The sequence below is a fragment of the Chiloscyllium punctatum genome, chromosome 2 (genome assembly GCF_047496795.1).
Source record: "Chiloscyllium punctatum isolate Juve2018m chromosome 2, sChiPun1.3, whole genome shotgun sequence".
Lineage (NCBI taxonomy): Eukaryota > Metazoa > Chordata > Chondrichthyes > Orectolobiformes > Hemiscylliidae > Chiloscyllium > Chiloscyllium punctatum.
Window position 1 is genome coordinate 104,823,477 of NC_092740.1, and position 23,634 is coordinate 104,847,110.

At 41.0% G+C, this 23,634-nt stretch overlaps 1 protein-coding gene across 7 annotated transcripts in view; it reads left to right on the forward strand.

Annotated features, from left to right (window-relative positions):
• Window positions 1–23,634, forward strand: part of frem1a (Fras1 related extracellular matrix 1a) — a 377,121-nt gene that overhangs the window by 311,983 nt on the left and 41,504 nt on the right. For all 7 annotated transcript variants that reach the window (XM_072586891.1, XM_072586895.1, XM_072586892.1 and 4 more), the window contains 2 exons: window positions 241–385; window positions 9,855–9,984. In XM_072586891.1, the coding sequence (XP_072442992.1) occupies window positions 241–385; window positions 9,855–9,984 (275 nt within the window). The remainder of the gene's footprint in view (window positions 1–240; window positions 386–9,854; window positions 9,985–23,634) is intronic.

Sequence of the window (23,634 nt, forward strand, 5' to 3'; positions counted from 1 at the left end):
TTCTTTTTATAACACAATTCCCAAGAATAAATTTTATGAATTTTCATTGGACAAGAAGGGACATATAGCAAATAGGCAGCTATGAGTTCACATCCCGTATTTAAAAAATAAAATATCCCATGGAATTTTATTTACTTCAGGGTCACAATTTCTAATAGAATATATACGCTAATCAATAAAATACTGTTGTTCTTATGTACACTAACAGATGCACTGATCTTGTGATTTGTTGCTGCCTAGGGGGATTTATTTGGAATAAGTTCACACAGAAAGATTTGAACAGCAGAAACATCATTTACATCATAAGTGCTTCCTCGGCAGTAATGTCGGACAGTTTGGAGTTTCAGGTTTCGGACTCCTCAGGCAACTCTGCTCTCCCGCAAATGTAAGACATTTGTGTAAATATCAATGAGTTTTTGGTTGTATTTAACCAACAGTGTATGAATTTATTAATTGTTTGATGGTAATTAGAATCTATTTCTGAGACAAATCACAAGATTTGTCACAACTCTTGATGAACTTATACAGACTCAGTGTAGAAATCACTGTTGGGCAAGTAAAACTGTCTTGATCTATGATTATTTGCAGACCTACCATTCAACATGACTCCTAGCCTTTTCTGCTTAATATTCTTGAATATGAAGTATGGACCGAACTGATCTCAGCTCAACTTGTAAAAAAGCCACAAAGGAACAGTAAAAGCAGGCAGTGTCGGTCTAGCTGCCAAAACAGGAAGAATCCTGTTAAAATCAGACTTCCATAATATTGTTGGTCCTTTTGTTTTAGTTCTCAAAACTCTGTGCAGAAGGTCCAGTGTCCTTTTAGCAACTACGCAAGAAGTTTGGATTTACAATAGCAGGTGTTACAGGCTCAATCATATCACTTCACCGTTAGCACTCCAAAACAAAACATTAAAGACTGTAGAAAACTGAATGCTTGTGCATGAACAAACAGAGGCAGTAAAAGTATAGGTAAGTATAAAGATGTTGCCACTTGATACGGAAACCAAAAGTGATGCCATAAATGAGAGACTGTCACTAATAGATCTAATAAAGACTTCAGGAGTTAATTCAATAATCAGAGAGAGTTTAAAATATTGATATATTTGACAGGGTGGAGGTATTTATATTTCAATATAAGAATTATTACAAACAAGACAGATACACAAAGGGCACAGATAGATGCAAATCTGCATGATAGCATTGCTTATAGCGAAGACCTGACTAAAGGAGAGGAAAAATTGATAGCTGACTATCCCTAGATAAAGAGTTTTCAGGCAGGATTGGGTGGGTGACAAAAATGGAAGAGCGTAGCAGTAAGGGTTCAAGAAATTAATCAATCAATTACAGTTGTGAAAAGGGATGAAATATTAAATGGGCTAACAAAAAAGGCTTTATGGGTTGAGCTTAGAAATAATAAAGAACAGTCACACTAATAGCAGTACACGACAGACCCTCAAATAATGAGAAGGAGAAAGAAGAACATATATGTAAACAAATTTCTGCCTGTAGGAATAAAAGGCCAATAATAAGTGGAGCCTTTAACTATCCCGTTAACAACCGGGTTTCAAACAAAAAAGGGACATTTAGGGTGAGAAATTCATGGACTGTGTCCAAAAATTTTTTAAAAATGACAAACACAACAAACTGAGTCACAATTCTGGATTTATTTTTCAGAAATGAAAATGGTGAAGTGGGTGAAGTGATAGTAGATGACCATATTGGGAATGATGGCCACAAATCAGTTAGATTTACTATTATTATGGAAAAAGATAGAGATGAATCAGGAGTAAAAGTTTTTAACTGCAAGAAGGCAAATTTTACAAAACTGAGAAGTGATTTGGCTGAGGTGGCCTCAACATGACTGCTCAAGGATAAATCAGTGGTAAAGCAGTGGAAGCTTCTAATAAGCGAAATGCTGGGGCATAAAGCAGACATGTCCACTCTAACAATGGGTCCTCCCATTGTTGTCCAGAAAAGTACAAGGAAGATTGTATTGATAGAGAAATCTTATGTAATTCACTAAAAAACTCAAGAGAGCAGATAACCTAAAGAATATAGAAAGTGCAGGGATCAAGTAGTAAAGAAATGGGAAATCAAAGAGAAGACATGAAAAATATCATCAATCAAGATTAAGGAGAACCCAGAAATGTTTTACCAGTACACAAAGAGCAAAAGGATAGCTTAGGAAATGTGCAAACTATTAGAGATGTAGAAGGAAACCTGCGTGAAGATGCAGAGACATGGGAAAAATTTTAAATTAATATTTTGATTCCGTATTCAAAAAGAACAGGGATGATGTGGATATAGTAATTCAAGAGAATCAGTGTTGAAATATTAGTCAAAATAATCATAATGAGAGAGGAAGTATTAGCGAAGTTGGAATCTTTGAAATTATGTAAGTTACCAAAGCTAGATGGATCATTCTCCGGAATATTGAAGGAAGTTAGGGAGGAAATGACCGATGCTTTGACGATTATTTTCCATTCTTCAAAGGTCATAGGTGAGCCGCCAGAGGACAGGAGGAACCAAATGTTATTCTGTTGTTTTGAAAGGGTAGAAAGGAAATGCAAAATAATTACAGGCCAGTTAGACTTACTTCAGCGGTTCGAGTGAATCATGAGAGATTAGATAAACTGTCAATTAGAAAGGCATGTCACAGATAGTCAGCACGGCTTTGTTAGGAGAGGTCATGCCTTTCAAATTTGATTGAATTATTTGAGGAAGTGACAAGGAGGAGCAATGAGGATAGTATCGTGATTGTTCTCCACATAGAGTTTGGTAAGGCATTTGACAGGGTCCCACATGGAAGACTCATAAAAAATATAAAAGCCCATGGAAAACAATGTAATATGTCAAATTGGCTTAGTAACAGGAAACATAGGGTAATGGTCAATGGCTTGCGAATGGAAAGCTGTTTCAAGTAGTCTTTTGCAGGTTTCAGAGTTGAGAACCCTCCCCCCTCCCCCCACCCCCTCCCCCCCACCACTTTCTTTGTACATTAAAGATTTGGACTTGAATATGGGGAATACAACTTTTAAATTTGCAGACCACACAAAAATTTGCCCTGTAGGGGACAGTGTAGAGAATAGCTGTAAACTGAAATGATATAGATAGGTTGGTGGAGTGAGTGGGAAAGTGGCAGGTAGAGTTCAACTTTGATAGTTGTGAGGTAATACATTTAGGGAGGTCAAACAGTAAAAGAGAATGATAAACAGGAATACACTGAGAGGAGTAAATGAAGTTAAGAAGAACCAGGAGGGGACATGAGAAGTCATTGGCAGATAGAATCAAGGAAAGCCCTAAGGCTTTCTATAGGTATGTTAGGAACAGAAGAATGACAAGAGTAAGATTAGGGCCAATCAAGGATAGTAGTGGGAAGTTGTGTGTTGAGTCAGGGAAGCACTAAATGAATATTTGTTGTCAGTTTTTAAACTAGAAAAAAACAATATTGTCAAGGAGAATACGGAGATACAGGCTACTAGACTAGACGGGCTTGAGGTTCACAAGGAGGAGGTGTTTGCAAGTCTGGAAAGTGTAAAAATAGATAAGTCTCCTGGGCCAGATGGGATTTATTCTATGATTCTCTGGGAATTCAGGGAGGAAATTGCAGAACCTTTGGCTTTGATCTTTGCCATTGTCTACAGCAATAGTGCCAGAAGACTGGAGGATAGCAAATGTTGTTGTCTTGTTCAAGAAGGGGAGTAGAAACAACCTTGGCAATTATAGACCAGTGAGCCTTACTTTGGTTGTTGGTAAAGTGTTGGAAAAGGTTATAAAAGATAGGATTTATAATTGTCTAGAAAGAAATACATTGACTAGGGATAGTCAACATAGTTTTGTGAAGGGTAGGTCATGCCTCACTAACCTTATTGACTTCTTTGAGAAGGTGACTAAACAGGTGGAAGAGGGTAAAGCAGTTGATGTAATGTATATGGATTTCAGTAAAGTTCCCCACAGTAGGCTATTGCAGAAAATATGGAGGCATGGGATTGAGGGGGATTCAGCTGTTTGGATCAGAAATTGGCTAGCTGAAAGAAGACAAAGGGTGGTGGTTGATAGGAAATATTCATCCTGTAGTTCAGTTATTAGTGTACCGCAAGGATCTGTTTTGGGTTAACTGCTGTTTATCATTTTTATAAATGACCTCGATGAGGGTGTAGAAGGATGGGTTAGTAAATTTGCAGATGACATTAAGGTCAGTAGAGTTGTGGGTAGTGAAGAAGGATGTTGCAGGTTACAGAGTGACATAGATAAGCTGCAGAACTGGGCTGAGAGGTGGTAAATGGGGTTTAATGCGGAAGAGTGTGAGGTGATTCACTTTGGAAGGAGCAATAGGAATGCAGATTACTGGGCTAATGGTAAGATTCTTGGCAGTGTAGATGAGTAGAGGGATCTCGATGTCCATGTACATAGATCCCTGCAAGTTGCCAGCCAGGTTGATAGGGTTGTAAAGAAGGCATATGGTGTGTTAGCTTTTATTAGTATATGGTTGAATTTTGGAACCATGAGGTCATGCTGCAGCTGTACAAAACTCCAAAGTAGCTGCACTTGGAGTATTGCGTACAGTTCTGGTCACCGCATGACAGGAAGGATATGGAAGTTTTGGAAAGGGTTCAGAGGTGATTTACTAGGATGTTGCCTGGTATGGAGGCAATGTCTTATGAGGAAATGCTGAGAGTGTTGAGGCTGTTTTTATTGGAGAGAAGAAGGTCGAGAGGTGACTTAATTGAGACATAAAAGATAATCACAGGGTTAGATAGGGTGGACAATGAGAGCTTTTTTCTTTGGACAATGATGGATAGCATGAGGGAGCATAGCTTTAAATTGAGGGGTGATAGATACAGGACAGATGTCAGAGGTAGTTTCTTTACTCAGAGTAGTAGGGGTATGGAATGGACTGCCTGCAACAGTAGCAGACTCCCCAACTTTACAGGCATTTAAATGGTCATTGGAGAGACATATGGATGAAAATGGAATAGTGTAGGTTAGATGGGCTTCAGATTGGTTACACAGGTCAGCACAACATCAAGGCTGAAGGGTTTATACTTTGATGTAGTGTTCTATGTTCTATGTAAGTTAGAGATCTTTGTGTGCAAGTAAGTAAGTTTGTAAAGAGGGCAGAGATATTGAATGCAAAAGTAGGCATATAATGATGAAATTATATAAGACATTGTTGAGGCTACAATTGGAAAATTGTGTGCAATTCTGGCTACCACATTATTGGAAGGATATAATTGCTATGGAGAGAGTGCAGAGAAGATTTACTAGAATGTTGTCAGGACTGGAGAATTGTATACACAAGAGAGATTGAGGTTCCTTTTCTTGGAACAAAGAAGGCTGAAAGGTGACATGATTGAAGTTTTCAAAATTGTGAGTGGTAGAGATAAGATAGACAGGAGAACCCTGTTGGCAGAGATTTCAAGTCAAGTGATAGAAGGATTAAAAAGGGACAGTAACAGAAAACAATTATACACCGAGGATGGTGGGTGTATGGAATTTGCTGGCTGAGTTAATGGTGGAGGCATAGACCCCGAATACTTGTTAAAAACATACCTGGATCGGCACCTTAGTATAGGTGCAGGGCTATGGGCTGTGTGTAGGAAGATAAGATTAGAAAGGGCACCTGGGTCTCTTTGGGTCAGCATGGACAAGGTTGGATGAATGGCCTCCTTTTGTGTTGTATAATTTTTGTTGTTCTAAGCTTCTCACTATTTCATGTCAAAAATATATATGCATTGAAGAGGTAACCAGGTAGACACATTTAACAGAAAGAACTCAAATGCCATTTGTGTCCTTCCAATATTCTGACATGATGGCAAACTGTCTTTTTTGAGCTGTCTGCAGCCTTTGAAACAATTGATAGGTCATTATCCTCTAATACCTTTATCCTGTTGGTCATGGGGCAATTCAGAGCATTCTCAGTGGGGAGGTTTGTGGGTTCAAGTCTCACTTGAGCACAAAAATAAAATTTACAAGAAGGCTAACTCATCAGCATCATATTGCTTTTTGCAGACATTTAATTTGATCAAATTGGCTGCTGCATTTCCAATAAGAATAAGGAGTAAGAGTAGGCCTTTAACCCATTGAATCTGTTCTGTTGTTCAATAAGCTCATGATGATCTAATTTTATACTTAGTTCCAATTTCCTGTCCAATATACATAACCCTTAACTCTCTTGTAAGACAAAATTCTTTCTAACTCAGCATTTAGTGAACCAGCCTTCACTGCTATCCGGGGAAGTGAATTCTAATCACTATTTATACCGTGAGAGATGAAATTTATCCTCACTTTTGCTTTGAATGGGAGGCTTTTTATTTTGAAACTCTGCTTGCTCATTTCAGGTTCTCTCCTCAAGGGGAAACATCTTTTCAGCTGTCACCCCATCAAACTCCCACAGAATTGGATTATTCTCATTCTTCCAATGAGGTCCAACTTGTTCAAACTTTCTTGGAGGAAATTTCCTTCATTCCAGAAATTAATAGAGTGAAACTTCTCTGAACTGCCTCAAATACAATTTTCTTCCTCCATCAGTAACAAGATCAAAGTCTCTGCAATACAGTGTCAATATGGTCTGACCAATATGGTAGACCAATATAGTCTATAGCTGTAGCAAGACTTCCTTATTCATATACTCCATCTCTCTTGCAATAAAGGTCAATATTCCATTAGTTGAAGGTGCCAGTGTTGGACTGGGGTATATAAAATTAAAAATCACACAACAACAAGCTATAGTCCAACAGGTTTATTTGGACCCAGTAGCTTTCGGAGTGCTGCTCCTGACAACCACCTGATGAAGGAGCAGCGCTCCAAAAGCGACTGCTTCCAAATAAACCTGTTGGACTATAATCTGGTGTGTGTGATTTTTAACAATATTCTATTAAGCTTCTTAATTATCAACATGCTAAACTTTCGTGATTAATGAATAAGGATATCCACATCCCTTTGTACCACTGAATTCTGTAATGTCTCTCTATTTAAATAATAATCTACCTTTCTATTCTTTCCTTCAAAATGGATAATCTGAAATTGTCATACACTGTACTCCATCTGCCAAACGTGTTCCCATTCACTCATCCTATTTCTGTTCATTTGCAGACTGTGTACCTTCTTCCCAACTCATATTCCTAATTATTTTGTACCATCAACAAATTTAAGTTCAACACATTGATTATGTTTTCCAAGTCATTTATATAACATGTAAATAATTGAGATCGCAGCACTGATGTCAATGGGTATCCTTCAGTTTGTCAATCTGAAAGTGATCCACTCACCCTGAATCTGTATTCTGTTACTTAGCCCATCTTCTATATATTATAATGTATGTCCATCAAGAACAGTGAGTTTGGATGTTGGATTAACTGGTCTACAGTCTTATACTTTTTGTCTCTGTCTTGAACAGGTGTTATATTCGTTATTTTCCAATCCACTTGAATGTTTCTAAATTTTCAAAAAGTTAGGCAAACATTCTGCCACTGCCAAGTTGGACTTGGCACTACTTATTTTTCATATGTTGATTTTCCTGTATTTGGCTTACTTGCCATGAGCAAGCAGCACTAACGAAGGTTAAAAGAAACTGCAAGTGAATTTTAAAGATAGATAGTCACTTAATATTACAGAGACTGAAAAAATAAACATATTTTGACAAAGCTTTTTGTGTTGCACTCATTAGGAGAAGTTAGAAGAATGCCAATTTAAGGGGAAGCAACAGTTATTCTGTATGTGAGGAGGGCGCTGATTGGTTGACATGTCAGTTCTTTTTTCTTGCCTCTACCAATCAACTGAAGTTCTGTGTTTACACTTGCAGGATATTTAATTATGCAGATATTTAGAAATTTCAGTGTATTCAGATAAGTCAGCATGATTTTATGAAAAGGAAAACATGTTTGATTAAGTATTAGAGTTCTAATGAGGGAATATCAAGAAAGGTGGATATACTGTATTTAGATTACCAGAAGGCAAATGATAAAATGACACATCAAAGGTCACTACACAAATTAAGATCTTATCATTTTAGCATTGATTAAAAATAAGGTTGGTTAGTAGGAAATAAAGTTTGTGCATAAATGGGTTGCTTTTTGTTTGGCAAGATGTGACAAGTGGTGTGTCAGAGGAAACAGCCCTTAATCACTTATAATTTATATCAATGGCTTAGATGAAGGTATTGAATGAATGGTTGCTAAATTTGCTGACGATGCAAAGATAGAAAAATAAATTGTGAAGAAGACTTAAAGAATCTGCGATATAGATAGGTTGTGTGTGAGCAACAATCTAGTAGATAGAAAATAACGTAAGAAAATGTGAACTTGTCCACTCTGAAAGGAAGAACAGAAAATCAACATATTCCTGAAATGGAGAGACATTGCGGAAATCTATGGGTGCAGGAAGATCTGTGTGTACTGTTACATGAATTGCAAGAAGATCGTTTTTTAGGTATAGCAAATGATTAAGAGGAGAAATGGATTGTTTTTGTTTATTACAAGAGACTGGAATATGCAAGTCCGGAAACTTTTCTACAAGTCTTCTAAATAGTGTTGGTGAGGACACATCTGAGTACCATGTACAGTATTGGTCATCTTATTCAAGAAAGAATATAAATACATTAAACGATTCAAAGAAGATTTACTCAATGGATACCTGTAATGCATGGAGATGAAGGGGTCAATTTATAAAGAAAGGTTGGACTGTTTGGGCCTATTCAACTCCACCTTTCACATCTGAAATTAATGGGTAATACTGGTTTCCCCAGTTCACTCCAGTAAATATCCAGGCTGCTAAGTAAATTATATTTTCACCTTCATTAGCAGAAACCGCACAGAAAATTGATTTGTTTTCCTTTCTTGGGAGAAAGAAGGTTCAATATTTTGTGGGGGAGAAAATCTGTTCCAGCATGAAAGAAGATATTTAAAAATCAGCTAGTGAATTTCAACCCACTCTTGTTGACCACATGATCACCCTGCATCTTTTGAATCAATTTTAATAAAAATAATTTGTTTAGTGCCCTTTTAAAATGAGGTAACATTCCTTGAGGATTTATTTTGTAACTAAGACTTCACAAGTGTTTCTTTTGGAGAACTTCTGGTATTATTGCTTCATCATTTGCATTATTCCAAATTATCCAAAACCAAGTAGCATCCAGGTCAATCTGTGCTCAACACTATGTATTACCTCAATTTGCTTTATATTGTGTTGAGTCCAGATGGTTCACAGTATTGCAACAGAAGTCTTGTTAAAGTTCTTCTGAGGCTTATCATTATTACACTTGGTATAGATGTACTGTAGTATATTTTGTGTTCTAAAACTATTGAGAATGCCGAGAATTCCCTTATCGTTTTCATAATCTTATAAGCCTGTGATATCACTCTATTTCAATATAGTGATTTTGCTTTAACTTTGTTTTTTTTAACATTCATTTTCTTCTTTGCATGAATTCCCTTTAACCTTTCGCATGCTAGTTTCTTAATATATTTGAACTCTTTCAGTAGGTGACCATTGTCAGATTTAACCCATTTGCAATATGTTGTGTGCTCTGTGTGGCATAAGACACCCTTATAACAAGAAGTACTTTAAGTGATCGGTCCATACCATACAATTTTATTAAGGTTTGATTTGTTAAAATGCACTACATTTGATTCAGAATATTCAATTTTGTCCATATTCATGGTAACTCACCATCATGGAATGCTCACTAAATGCTGGCCTAGCTGGTGACACCCACACCTAATGAATTAATGAAAATAATTTCGTACATTTGTCCAGTTACATTTGATTTTGAGCACTTATTTTTGCATTTTCTAAATTCTATAAATATGCAATTCGCTAATTATCAAAAAATTACATCTGATGATTTTACAGACTTGATCTCAAATGGTCTCGTATAGAAATGATGGAATCAGAATACCGGGTATGTGAAGATGTAGGACTATTCTCTGTGAAAGTCCTGAGGACAGGGTATTTTATGGATTCTGCCTTCGTTGGGATAAAGGTAAGTCTATTTCACTGTTTTTACAAGCTCCCATCTCCACTTCAGAGCTATCATTATAATACAACCTGTTCTGAGAATGCATACATTTGTGTATGTATTCACATCAAATTTTTGCATTATTTTCACTGCATTTAATCAGTGGATTCAAATCCCCAATGTTTTGGTATAACTTTCAAATATTTGAATCCCTGTCTGCAAGTTCCATCAACAAGCTCCCTTAATTTTCCATTCAAGCCACATATGTTGAGGGAACACTGCTTGAGGATTTCTCAACAGCTGTCAGTTCACTGAATGTTCTAATGTTTGTCTGTACACATTGCCTGAGCAAGTTAAACCTAATTTGTGACAGCCATTTCATTGGCCTGGGGAGAACTGCAGGACCATGACAGAAATACATAACCACAGTTCGCAAGAACCAATACTTTCAAGGTCATCTCCTGATGTTCATACTGATGGTATACTACTGTCTTGGATTACAGATTGTATCCAAATGGTTCATTTCTGATTTGGTTAAACATAGTTAAGAGAAGGCTCGACAACAGTAATTTGCTTAGATATGAACATTTATTGAGTAATAATAACAGATGAGAAAAGAAAGGAACATTTATTGAACAATAATAACAGATGAAAAAGGAAGGAAAGCGAACAATAAGCCTTCTGCCCATTGGGGACTCCTTGATCGACAACTGGTCTAGAGATTTAGGTTGTTCCTGACATCCCAATCCGAGTTAAGTCCAACGACTTGGAATAAGACTTTTTCCCTTATACAGTGTAACAAGCAGCAAGGCACAGAAAAACAGATACAGAAGACAAAACTGCTGGCTAGTACAGAAAACACAGCTACAGAAAAACAAGCTACAGCTGCCGTTGTCAGCCTGTGCAGGAATGTTCACAGGACTCATTTAAGGTCATGCAGCTTGTTGCAAAGCATCAACAATTTTAGCTCTTCAGCCCATCTTATACAGCTACTTAAAATCATAGAATTATGCAGTACTGAAAAGGGCCTTTGGCCCATCAAGTCAGTACTGCCAGAAATAGGCTCCCTACATTGGTTCCACTTTCTGACACTCGGCCCATAGTCTTGAACATTATGGCATTTAAAGTGCTCATCCAAGTACTTTTTAAAGCCTGTGAGGTTTCCCGCCTCAACTGATTTCCCAAACAGTGCATTCCAGACTACTATCACCTTGTAGGTGAAAAGGGTTTTCCTCAAATCCCCTCTAAATATCCTGTTCGTTACATTAAATTTTGTTCCTTGTTATTCATCTCCAACAAAAGGGAACAGTTGTTCTTCATTCACCCAGTCCATGCCCGTCATAATCTTATACATCTCTAGCAGGGTCACCACTCAACTTTCTCTGTTCCAAATAAAGAAATCTGAGCTTTATAGTTAAAATGCTTCATCCCAAGTAACATCCTGGTGAATCTCCATTGCACCTCTTCCAGTGCAATCACATCCTTCATAAAGTGCGATGACCAAGACCACACACAATGCTTCAATTGCAGCATAACCAAAATTCTGTACAGCTCCAAAATGATCTCCCTGCTGTTACAATCAATGCCATGACTGATAAAGGAGGAGAAAGTGAGGACTGCAGATGCTGGAGATCAGAGCTGAAAATGTGTTGCTGGAAAAGCACAGCAGATCAGGCAGCATCCAAGGAGCAGGAGAATCGACGTTTTGGGCATGAGCCCTTCTTCAGGAATGAGGAAAGTGTGTCCAGCAAGCTAAGATAAAAGGTAGGGAGGAGGGACTTGGGGGAGGGGCGTTGAAAATGTGATAGGTGGAAGGAAGTCAAGGTGAGGGTGATAGGCCGGAGTGGGGGTGGGGGTGGGGGCTGAGAGGTCAGGAAGAAGATTGCAGATTAGGAAGGTGCAGCTGAGTTTGAGGGATTTGACTGAGACAAGGTGGGGGAGGGGAAATGAGGAAACTGGAGAAATCTGAGTTCATTCCTTGTGGTTGGAGGGTTCCTAGGCAGAAGATGAGGTGCTCTTCCTCCAACCGTCGTGTTGCTATGGTCTGGCGATGGAGGAGTCCAAGGACCTGCATGTCCTTGGTGGAGTGGGAGGGGGAGTTGAAGTGTTGAGCCACGTGGTGGTTGGGTTGGTTTGTCCGGGTGTCCCAGAGGTGTTCTCTGAAATGTTCCGCAAGTAGGCGGCCTGTCTCCCCAATATAGAGGAGGCCGCATTGGGTGCAGCGGATGCAATAAATGATGTGTGTGGAGGCGCAGGTGAATTTGTGGTGGATATGGAAGGATCCCTTGGGGCCTTGGAGGGAAGTAAGGGAGGAGGTGTGGGTGCAAGTTTTGCATTTCTTGCGGTTGCAGGGGAAGGTGCTGGGAGTGGAGGTTGGGTTGGTGGGGGGGGGTGGACCTGACGAGGGAGTCACGGAGGGAGTGGTCTTTGCAGAACGCTGATAGGGGAGGGGAGGGAAAGACATCTGGGTTGTCTTTGCAGATGGCCTCCTTCTTCAAAGACCGCAATTTCCCCCCAGACGTGATCGACGATGCCCTCCACCGCATCTCCTTCACTTCCCGCTCCTCTGCCCTTGAGCCCCGCCCCTCCAATCGCCACCAAGACAGAACTCCACTGGTCCTCACCTACCACTCCACCAACCTCCATATACATCGTACCATGAGTCGTCATTTCCGCCACCTCCAAATGGACCCCACCACCAGGGATATATTTCCCTCCCCTCCCTTATCAGCGTTCCGAAAAGACCACTCCCTCCGTGACTCCCTCGTCAGGTGCACACCCCCCACCAACCCAACCTCCACTCCCGGCACCTTCCCCTGCAACTGCAAGAAATGCAAAACGTACGCCCACACCTCCCCCCTTACTTCCCTCCAAGGCCCCAAGGGATCCTTCCATATCCACCACAAATTCACCTGCACCTCCACACACATCATTTACTGCATCCGCTGCACCGGATGTGGCCTCCTCTATATTGGGAATACAGGCCACCTACTTGCGAAACGTCTCAGAACACCCCTGGGACACCCGGACCAACCAACCCAACCACCCCGTGGCTCAACACTTCAAATCCCCCTCCCACTCCACCAAGGACATGCAGGTCCTTGGACTCCTCCATCGCCAGACCATAGCAACACGATAGTTGGAGGAAGAGCACCTCATCTTCCGCCTAGGAACCCTCCAACCACAAGGGATGAACTCAGATTTCTCCAGTTTCCTCATTTCCCCTCCCCCCACCTTGTCTCAGTCAAATCCCTTGAACTCAGCACCGCAATCTGCGCTTCCTAATCTGCAATCTTCTTCCTGACCTCTCTGCCCCACCCCCACTCCCACTCCCACTCCGGCCTATCACCCTCACCTTGACCTTTAGAGTTGCATTTCCAACGCCCCTCCCCCAAGTCCCTCCTCCCTACCTTTTATCTTAGCCTGCTGGACACATGATTGATAAAGGCAAGCATCCCTTATGCCTTCCTAACTATCCTCTTAATATGGCCTGACACCTTCAAGGATCATTGAATAAGCATCCAAAGAGCCCTCTGTTCTTCTGAATTTCCTAGTGTCTTGCCATGCATTAAGTTCTTCCTTGTCTTATTTCCTCTTCCAAAGTGCATCACTTCACATTTATCATGGCTAAATTCCATTTGCCACTGATTTGTCTGTCTGGCCAACCCTTTTATATCCTCCTGTTATTTAACACCTTTCTCCACATTGTCAACCACACAGCCAATCTTTGTGTCATCTGTAAATGTATTTATCATCTTCCTCAAATTCTCATTTACATAATTTATGAGAATCACAAACAAAGAGTGGCGCAGGACTGATCCCAGTAGTATGCCACTGCACACTATACTCCAGTCATACAAGTAGCTTTCTACCACCACCCTTTGTCGCTTACCACTAAGCCAATTTTGGATACATCTGCTCAAGTTATCCTGGATCCCATGAGGTTTTAGATTCTTTATCTGTTTCCTATATAGGATTTTGTCTTTAGAGGGTCAAGCATGAAGGAGGAAATGACATTGGGGAAATTGATGGGATTAAAACCCAATAAGGTTCTTTCAGTATATTAAAAGGAAAAAGAGTAACTACAAAGAGAATAGGACCCCTCAAGGACCGAAGTGAACATTTATGTGTAGAACCGCAGGAGATGGGTGAGGTCCTCGAAGAGTATTTCTCTCTGTATTTACTGTGGAGAACTACATGAAGTCTTGGGAACTAGGGAAAGTTAGTGGTCATATCTTAGGGACAGTCCATATCACAGTAGAGGAGGTGTTGGACATATTGAATGTATGGAGGTGGATAAATCTCCTGCTCTTGACCAGATATATCCAAGAACACTGCTAACGGCTAGAGAAGAAATTGTCAGGGGAGCCTGGCTAATACTTTTGCATCATCGTTAGCCATGGGTGAGGTCCATGGAGGTTGGCATATGTTGTGCTTATTCAAGATGGGACCAGTAAGCATAACATCCCTGGTGGGTAAGTTTTTTGACAAGATTCTGAGAGATAAGATATTCATGCATTTGGAAAGACAGGGTTTGATTTGGAGTAGTCAGCACGGCTTTGTGCATGGGAGATCATGCTTCACAAATTTGTTAGAGTTCTTTGATGAAGTGAACAGAAAGGTTGACAAGGGTGGGGCAGTAGACCTGGTCGATAGGGATTTTAGTAAGGTTTTTGATAAGGTTCCACATGGTGGGCTCCTCTGGAAGGTTAGATCACATGGAATCCAGGGCAAGCTGGCAAATTGGATACACAATTGGCTTGATACTAGTGGATAATAGTGGAAGGATGTTTGTCGGCTGGAGGCCTGTGATGAGCAGAGTGTCTCAGGGGTCGGAGCTGGGCCCATTGCTGTTTGTTATCTATATCAATGATATGGATGAGAATGTACAAGGCCTGATCAGTAAGTTTGCAGGTGACATTAAAATGGGGAAGATTATCAGAAATTGTAGCAGGATCATGATCAGCTGGGGAAGTGGGCCAAGAAATGGCAAATGGAGTTTAATATAGGTAAGTGTGAGGTCTTGCATTTTGGAAAGTCAAATCAAGGTAGGAGTTTCATGGTGAATGGTAGGGCCTCAAGAATGTAGTGGAACAGAGGAATCTTGGATTTCAGGTGCATGGTTTTCTGAAAGTGGAGTCACAGGAGGACAAGGCAGTGAAGAAGGCTTTTGGCACACTGGCCTTCATCAGTCAGGGCACTGAGTATAGAAGTTGGGAAGTTATGTTGCAGTTGTAAAGGATGCTGTTGAGGCCACACTTGAAGAATTGTGTTAAGTTTTGGACACCTTGTGCTAGGAAGAATGTTATTAAACTGGAAGGAGTGCAGACAAAGTTTACAAGGACGTTGCCAGGACTCAATGGTCTGAGTTATAAGGAGAGGTTGGACAGGCTAGAAGATTTTTCTTTAGAGTGTAGGAGATTCTTTAAATCTTATAGAAGTGTATAAGATCATAGAATGTATGGATAGAGTGAATGCACTCAGTCTATTTCTCAGGTTGGGGAATTGAGGATGAGAGGGAATCAGTTTAAGGGTAGAGGGTTAAAAAAAATGGAACCTAAGAGGCAACATTTTTACACAGTGGGTGGCTCATATATGGAATGAGCCATCAGCGGAAGTTGTTGAGGCAGGTACATGAACAGCATTTAAAAAGCATTTGAACAAATACATAGATAGGAAAAAATTTTGAAGAGTATGCACTAAGTGCAGGGAAATGGTGTGAACATAGATGGACATTTTGGTCGGCATGGACCAGTTTGGACCAAAGGGCCTGTCTCAGTGCTGTAGGACCTTATGACTCTAATGCCTAGGGCTGGTTGCTCTATATTCCAGAGTACTTAAGGAAATGGCCTTGAAATAGCAGATGCATTTGTGATCATTTTCCAGCATTCTGTAGACTTCCACTGGAAGAGTTCCAATGGACTGGAGGGTAACTAATGTAACCCCGCTCTTTAAAAAAGGGAGGAGTGAGAAAATGGGGAATTACAGGCTGGTTGGCCTGACATGAATGGTGGGAAATATGCTGGAGTCAATTATTAAGGATGTAGTAACTGAGCATTTGGAAAGTAATGACAAAGTCACTCCTAGCCAGCATGGATTCACTGAAGAGGAATCATGCTTGACACATCTTCTGGAATTTTTTGAGGATGTGACCAGTAGGGTAGACAAGGGTGAATTAGTGTATATGTATCTGAACAAGGCTCTGCACAAGAGATTAGTAAGGAAAATTAAAACACATAGAATCCCTAATAAGAAGGAAGCAGGCCATTCAGCCCATTGAGTCCATACCGACCCTCTGAAGAGCAGTCCACCCAGACCCACCCCATCCCTGTAACTCCACATTACCCATGGCTAACCAACTTAACCAGTACATCCCTAGACACTATGGGCAATTTAGCATAGCCAATCACCTAACCTGCACGTCTTTGGACTGGGGGTAGAAACTAGAGTACCCAGAGGAAACCAATGCAGATACAGAGAGAATATACAAACTGTACACAGAAAGGGGAATGTTCAAGATTCCTCGATGTCCTTGTGCACCATTCGCTGGAAGTAAGCCCAGAGGTGCAGGAGGCAATAAAAAGTCAAACTGCGTGTATTGGCCTTCACAGTGAGAGGATTCAAGTACAGGAATAAGGATGTCTTACTACAACTATATTGGGCACTAGTATGCCACACCAAGAAGCTCATGGTTTCTGAGGTAATGTGCTGACATGGATACAGAAGTGGTTGGCAGACAGGAAACTGAGAGTTGGCATAAACAGGTCCTTTTCAGGTGGCAGGCAGTTATGGAGTGGGGTGCTTGGACCCCAGTGTTGACAATATACATTAATGATATGGATGAAGGAATTGAATACTATATCTCCAAATTTGCATTTGACATTTATCTGGGCAGCAGTGTGTGCTGTGAGAAGGATGCTAAGAGGCTGCAGGGTGACTTGGACACACTGGCTGAGTGGGCAAATACTTGGCAAATGCAACATAATGTGGATAAATGTGAGGTAATCCACTTTGGTCACAAAAACAGGAAGGCAGATTATTATCTGAATGGTGACATGTTAGGAAAAGGTTAGGTGGTATGAGATCTGGGTGTCATGGTGGGACAGTCGCTGAATGGTGGGCAAGATGCAGCAGGCAGTGAGCAAATTTAATGGTATGCTGGCCTTGATAGAAAGAGAATTTGAGTATCGAGGTATGATGTCTTGCTGCAGTTACGTGGGGCCTTAGTGAGGCCACACTTGGAGTATTGTGTGCAGTTTGGTCTCCTATTCAGAAGATAGACATTATTGCCATTGAGGGTGTCTAGCAAAAGTTTACCAGATTGACCGCAGGAATCTGGCATGGTTAACATATTAGCAAAGATTGGATCAACTGGGCTTCTACTCACTAGAATTTAGAAAAATGAAGGGGGATCTCATTGAAACATATAAAATCCTGATGGCACTGGACAGGCTAGATGTGGGACAAAAAGTCTCTATGTTGTGAAAATCCCAAGCAAGAATTCACGGTTTATTCATGACTGAAATGATGAAATTCACTCAGACTGTTCTAAACCTGTGGAATTCTCTCCCACAGTAAACCGTTGAGGCCAGTCCTTTCAATATATTCAAAAGGAGGCTGGACATGGCCCTTAGAGTTAAAGGGATCATGGAGTATGGAGAGACAGTAGAAATGGGATACTGATATTGCATGATCAGCCATGATCATATTGAATGGTGGTGAAGGCTCAAAGGGCCAAATATCTTACTCCTGCACCTATTTTTTATTTTATATTTTTCTATGTTTGCCAAAAGACTTGCTGAAGTTCATATAAGCTATATCAATTGTCCTACTCTCACCCAAACACTTGTTCATCTCTGAAAAATTCAACCAGATTTGTTAGGCATGACCTCCATTTGACAAAGCTATGCTAAATATTCCTGATCAGTCTTTGCCTCTCTAAATATAGATTAATTTTCTATTTCATTATTTTTTCCAATAGTTTCCCTACCTCTGATGTTAGAGTCACTGGCCTACCACCCTTATAAAGGAAACCATATTAGTTGTCCTCCAATGTGGCCATAGACAATTTAAATATTTGTGTCTGATCCCCTATAATTTACTTGGTCATCTCCTACAAGAGCCTGAGATACAACTGATCTGGACCTGGGAATTTGTCCACATTTAAATCCGCCAAAGCCTCCAATTCACTTCTTATATCAATCGCTCAAGAACTTCACAGTCCATCATCATGAATTCAGTATTGCATCCTCCTTCTTCTGCATAAAGATAGATGTGAAGTACTCCTTTAATACTCTAATATATTTATTCCTATTTAGCGAATAAAACAGTGGCCAAACCTTGGCTTACGAGGAAAGTTAGAGATAGTATTAGATGCAAAAAAAGGGCATACAAATAGGCATGAGAAAACAATAGACCTGAGGTTTGCGAATAGTTTACAAGTCAACAAAGAAGGACCAAGGAATTGATTAAGAAGGGGAAAATAGAGCTAGAGTAAGTTTATGGGGAGTACAAGAACTGACTGGAGATGTTTCTACAGGTATGCAAAGAGAAAAGTTTCTATAAGTATGTAAAGAATGGGTATGTCAGTGGTTAGCACTGCTGCCTCATAGTGCCAGGGACTTGGGTTTGATTCTTTGGGTGCAGTTTGCCCATTCTCTCTGCGTTTATGTGTTTTTCCTCCAAGTGCTCTGATTTCTTCTCACGGTGCAAATGTGTGCAGGTTAGGTTAGGTCATGATAAATTGAACTTTGTGTCCAGGAATATGTAGGTTAGGTTGCTAAGCCATGAGAAATTCAGGGTTATAGGGATTGGTTGGCGGAGTTGGGGGGTGGGTTGGGGGTGGTAATGCTCTTTAGAGGATTGGTGCAGACTCAATGGGCTGAATGACTTGTTTCCACATTGCAGAGTTTCTATAATTCTATGAAAAATATTGATCAAAACTAATAAAGGTTCCTTACAATCAGAAATGTAGGCATTCAAATACCAGGGGGCATGGTTTAGGGTGAAAGGGGGAAGGTTTAAAGATGTGTCAGTGGTGGCAAGTGATTGGAGGGAATCCTGAGGGACAGGATTAACATGTATTTGGAAAGCCAAGGACAGACTAGGGACAGTCAACATGGCTTTATGCATGGAAAATTGTGTCACTAGCTTGAATTTTTTGAAGTAAAGAGGATTGATGACAACAGAGCAGTGGATGTGAGCAAATGGACTTCAGTAAAGCATTCAAAAAGATTCCTCCGTCGTATACTGGTTGGCAATATTAGATCAGGGTGACACGGTGGCTCAGTGGTCAGCACTGCTGCCTCACAGCACCAGGATCCCAGGTTCGATTCCAGCCTTGGGCAACTGCATGTGTGGAGTTTGCACATTCTCCCTGTGTCTGCATGGGTTTCCTCCCACAGTCCAAAGATGTACAGGTCAGGTGAATTGGCCATGCTAAATTGCCCATAGTGTTAGGTACATTAGTCAGAGGGAAATGGGTCTGGGTGGGTTACTCTTCGGAGGGTCAGTGTGAACTTGTTGGGCCAAAGGGCCTGTTTCCACACCGTAAGGAATCTAATCTAATCTAATCACATCGAATATAGGGAGAACTGGCCATTTGGATACAGAACTGGCTCGAAGATAGAAAACAGAGGGTAGTGGTGGAGGGTTGCTTTTCACATTGAAGGCCTGTGACATGCAGTGTGGCACAATGGTCGGTGCTGGGCTTACTGCTTTTCATCATTTTGTATAAATGATTTGGATATGAACATAGGAGGTATTGTTAGTAAATTTTCAGATGACACCAAAATTGACGGTGTAGTGGACAGCGAAAAAGGTTACCCTAAAGTACAACAGGATCTTGATCAGATGGGCCAATGGGCCAAGAAGTGGCAGATGGAGATTAATTTAGATAAATATGAACTGCTGCATTTTGGAAAGACAAATCAAGGCAGGACTTATACACTTAATGGTAAGGTCATAGAGAGTGCTGCTAAACAAAGAGACCTTGGAGTGCAGGTTCACAGTTCCTTGAAAGTGTCTATGTATAGTCCCAAGTAGACAGGATAGCAAAGGAGGTATTTGGTATGCTTGCCTTTGTTGATCAATGCATTGAGCATAGGAGTTGGGAGGTTGTGTTGCAGCTGTACAGGACATTGGTTCGGCCAGTTTTGGAACACTGTATGCAATTCTGATCTTGGGAAGGATGTTGAAAGGGTTCAGAAAAGATTTCAAAGGATGTTGTCAAGATTGGAGGACTTGAGCTGTACCCTGAACAGGCTGGGGCCTTGGGATTCTCTTTAACTGTACTTGCCAAGGTCATTTCATGGCCCAAACTTGCTCTCCTAATTCTCTGCTTGAGTTCTTTCCTGCTTTCTTTATATTCTCATGGGTGGTGTTGGATTTGAGCTTCCTGAACCTTACATATGCTTCATTTTTACTTTTGACTAAATTCACAACCTCTCTAATTATCCATTGATCCTTCAACTTGCCATCCTTGTCCTTCCTCCTTACTGGAATATGGTAGTCCCAAATTCTCAGCAGCAGGTCTTTACATACCTCCTACATGTCAAATGTGGACTTGCTAAATAACAGCTCCTCCCAGTTAATACTTAGCTCCTGCCTAATATTGATGTAATTTGCACTTCCTACAAGGTCCTGACTCATCCTTATTCATTCCTATCCTAAAACCTAAGGAATTGTGATCACTGTTTCCAAAATGTCCACTAAAAGGTCAGTCACCTGGCCAGACTCATTAGCTATTATAAGGTCCAGTTTGGCCCCAGAGGTTGTTGGACTATCCACACACTGTTTCAAGAAGCCCTCTTAGATGCACTTAACAAATTCTGCATCATCTAAGCTTGGTCTAAGGGAGTCTCATTCAATATTAGGGGAGTTAAAGTCACCCACTATGATGACTTTTGTTTTAACTACATCTTTCCATAATCTGCCTATGTATTTGTTTCTCAATGTCTCAATGGCTGTTGGTGAGCCTGTAGTTTAATCTTATCTTTTCATTTTGAGCTCTACCCAGATTGCCTCACTGGATGAGCCCTCCAGGGCCTTATGTCCTCTCTGACTGCAGATGTAACATTCTCCCTGATTAGTAAAGCAATTCCTCCCCCGCTTTGACTACCCTTTCTCTCTAGTCTAAAACAATAAAACCCTGGAATGTTGAGCAGCCAGTCCTGTCCCTCTCTCAACCAAGTTTATGGTCACAATACCATAGCCCATGTATTGGGGGAACCAGACTCTCAGCTGATCTGCCTTACCTATAATACTTGTTATATTGAAATAAACACACTTCAGCCCATTAGTACCATTGTTCTCATTTACCTGTGTCTGTCTGTCCTTTCTTACCAATTTACTGGTTCTAACATGTATCTTCCCCTCAATTGGTCTACTTGCTGACCTGCTACTCTGGTTCCCAGCCCACACCACTCCAGTTTAAACCCTTCCAAACTTTCCTATGAGGATAGTGATTCTCCTCCAGTTTAGGTGCAAACTATCCCTCTTGTACAGGTCAGACCTGCTGCAAAAGAGGTCCCAATGATCCAACAACCTGAAACCATGCCACCCTGCACCAGGTCCTTCCTCACACATTCATCTCTCCTATCTTTCTATTCCTTGCCTCAACAGTATGTGGCACTGATAGTAACCCAGAGATTACTACCCTTAAGATCCTACTTTTCAGACTCTTTCCTAAATCCCAGTACTGACTCTGCAGAACCTTATCCTTCTTTCTACCTGTCTTTGGTATCAACATTCTTCATCACTCCACTGGTTAGTCGTGGTGACTGAACCAACTTTTCCCAGAATACTCCTCAGTGAAGTCTCTCTGCTGTCTTCTATTGGATGCTTATTGTCCAGATGTTCCAGGGATGAATGTAAGGCCAGGGAGATGGCTTCTGCTGTGGACCTGTTGCATCAGTACACAAATTGCAAGGGATCAACACAGTCTGGGAGGCTGGAGCTGAGGTAAACCATTACCAATCTCTCGAAGCACTTCGTAATTAGGGTTGTTAAAGCCATCAGGCTGTGGTCATTGAGGCACACTGTATGACTTTTCATTGGCACCAGGATGATGGAGGTCTCTTCTTGAAGCAAATGGGGACTTCAGATCGTAATAAGGAGAGGCTAAAGATGTTTGTAAATACTCCTGCCAGCTGGTCCACACTGGAACTGAGTACACGTCTGGCGATTCCATCTGGACCTGTCACTTTCCATGGTTCATCCTTAAGAAGGCCAATCTAACATCTACAGTGATGACTGAGAGTACAGGTGACATTTGAGACTGTTGGGACAAGTGACATCGATTCACAGATGTTCAAAGAAACTGTAGAATGCATTGAGCTCGTCAATGTATTGTTGCTGGTAATTCTGTTTGACTCTGCTTTGTACTCCATTATGTCATGTAAGCATTGCCACAAATAATGAATGTCCATGTAGTTAGTCTGGATCTCAATTCACTGGGGGTGGAGGCTCCACAAATATGATCAATGATGAAAGAGCCCAGCACATCAGTGCAAAAGATAAGGCTGAAGCTTTAGTAGCAATCTGCAGCTGGAAGTGCCAAGTAGATAATCCATCCCCAGCATTACAACATTCCGGCAATAGTACTGAAGACTTGTGCTCCAGAATTTGCTGTTCCCCTAGCCAAGCTGATCAGGTGCAGTTACAACACTGGCACATACCTGACAATGTGGAAAATTGCCCAGGTATGTCCTGTACATAAAAATGAAACCGGACAATTACTGCCCCAGTAGTCTATATTTGATCATCAGTAATGTGATGGACGGTGTCATCAACAGTGCCATCAAGCAGCACTCATCAATAACCTGCTCAGTGATGCCCAGTTTCGGTTCTGCTAGAGCCACTCAGCCCCTGACCACATTACAGCCTTGGTTCAAACATTGACAAAAGAGCTGAATTCCAGAGGTGAGTTGATCGTGCCAGCTCTTGACATCAAGGCTGCATAGGACTGAGTCTGGCATCAAGGAGTCCTAGCAAAATTGGAATCCATGGATATCTGGGAGGGCAAACTCTCTGGTGGTCAGTGTCATACCTAACACAAAGGAAGATGGTTGTGATGGATATTGAAGGTCAGTGATCTCGGCTCCAGGACATCATTGCAGGGGTTCCTCAGGGTAGTGTCCTAGGCCAAACCATCTTCGGCTGCTTCGTTAATGACCTTCCCTCCATTATAAGGTCAGAAGTGGAGATATTTGCTGATGTTTGCATAATGTTCCCTACTCCCGACTCCTCAGACACTGAAGCAGTCCATGTCCAAATACAAAAAAGACTGGACAATATCCAGGCTTGGGCTAATAAGTGGCATGTAGCATTCTCAATAGTATCTATGTAATAGTAACCCCCATAAATTTAGCCCTTAGAAAGTAGTCTAAAAAATTCAACTTTTACATGAGTATATATATCATCGTACCTTCCCTGTCGCTATGTCAAAATCCTGGAATTCCCTCACTAATGACACAAATGTCAATGACCATCGCCAATAAGAGACAATCTAACCACTGCCCTTAACATTCAATGGCGTTGTCATTACTGTGTCCCCCATCCCCCATTATGAACAACTTGGGAGGTATCATTGGTCAGAAACTCAAATGGAGTCACCACAATGGCTACAGGAGCAGGTCAGTGGCTAGGAATACTACAGGGAATAACTCACCTCCT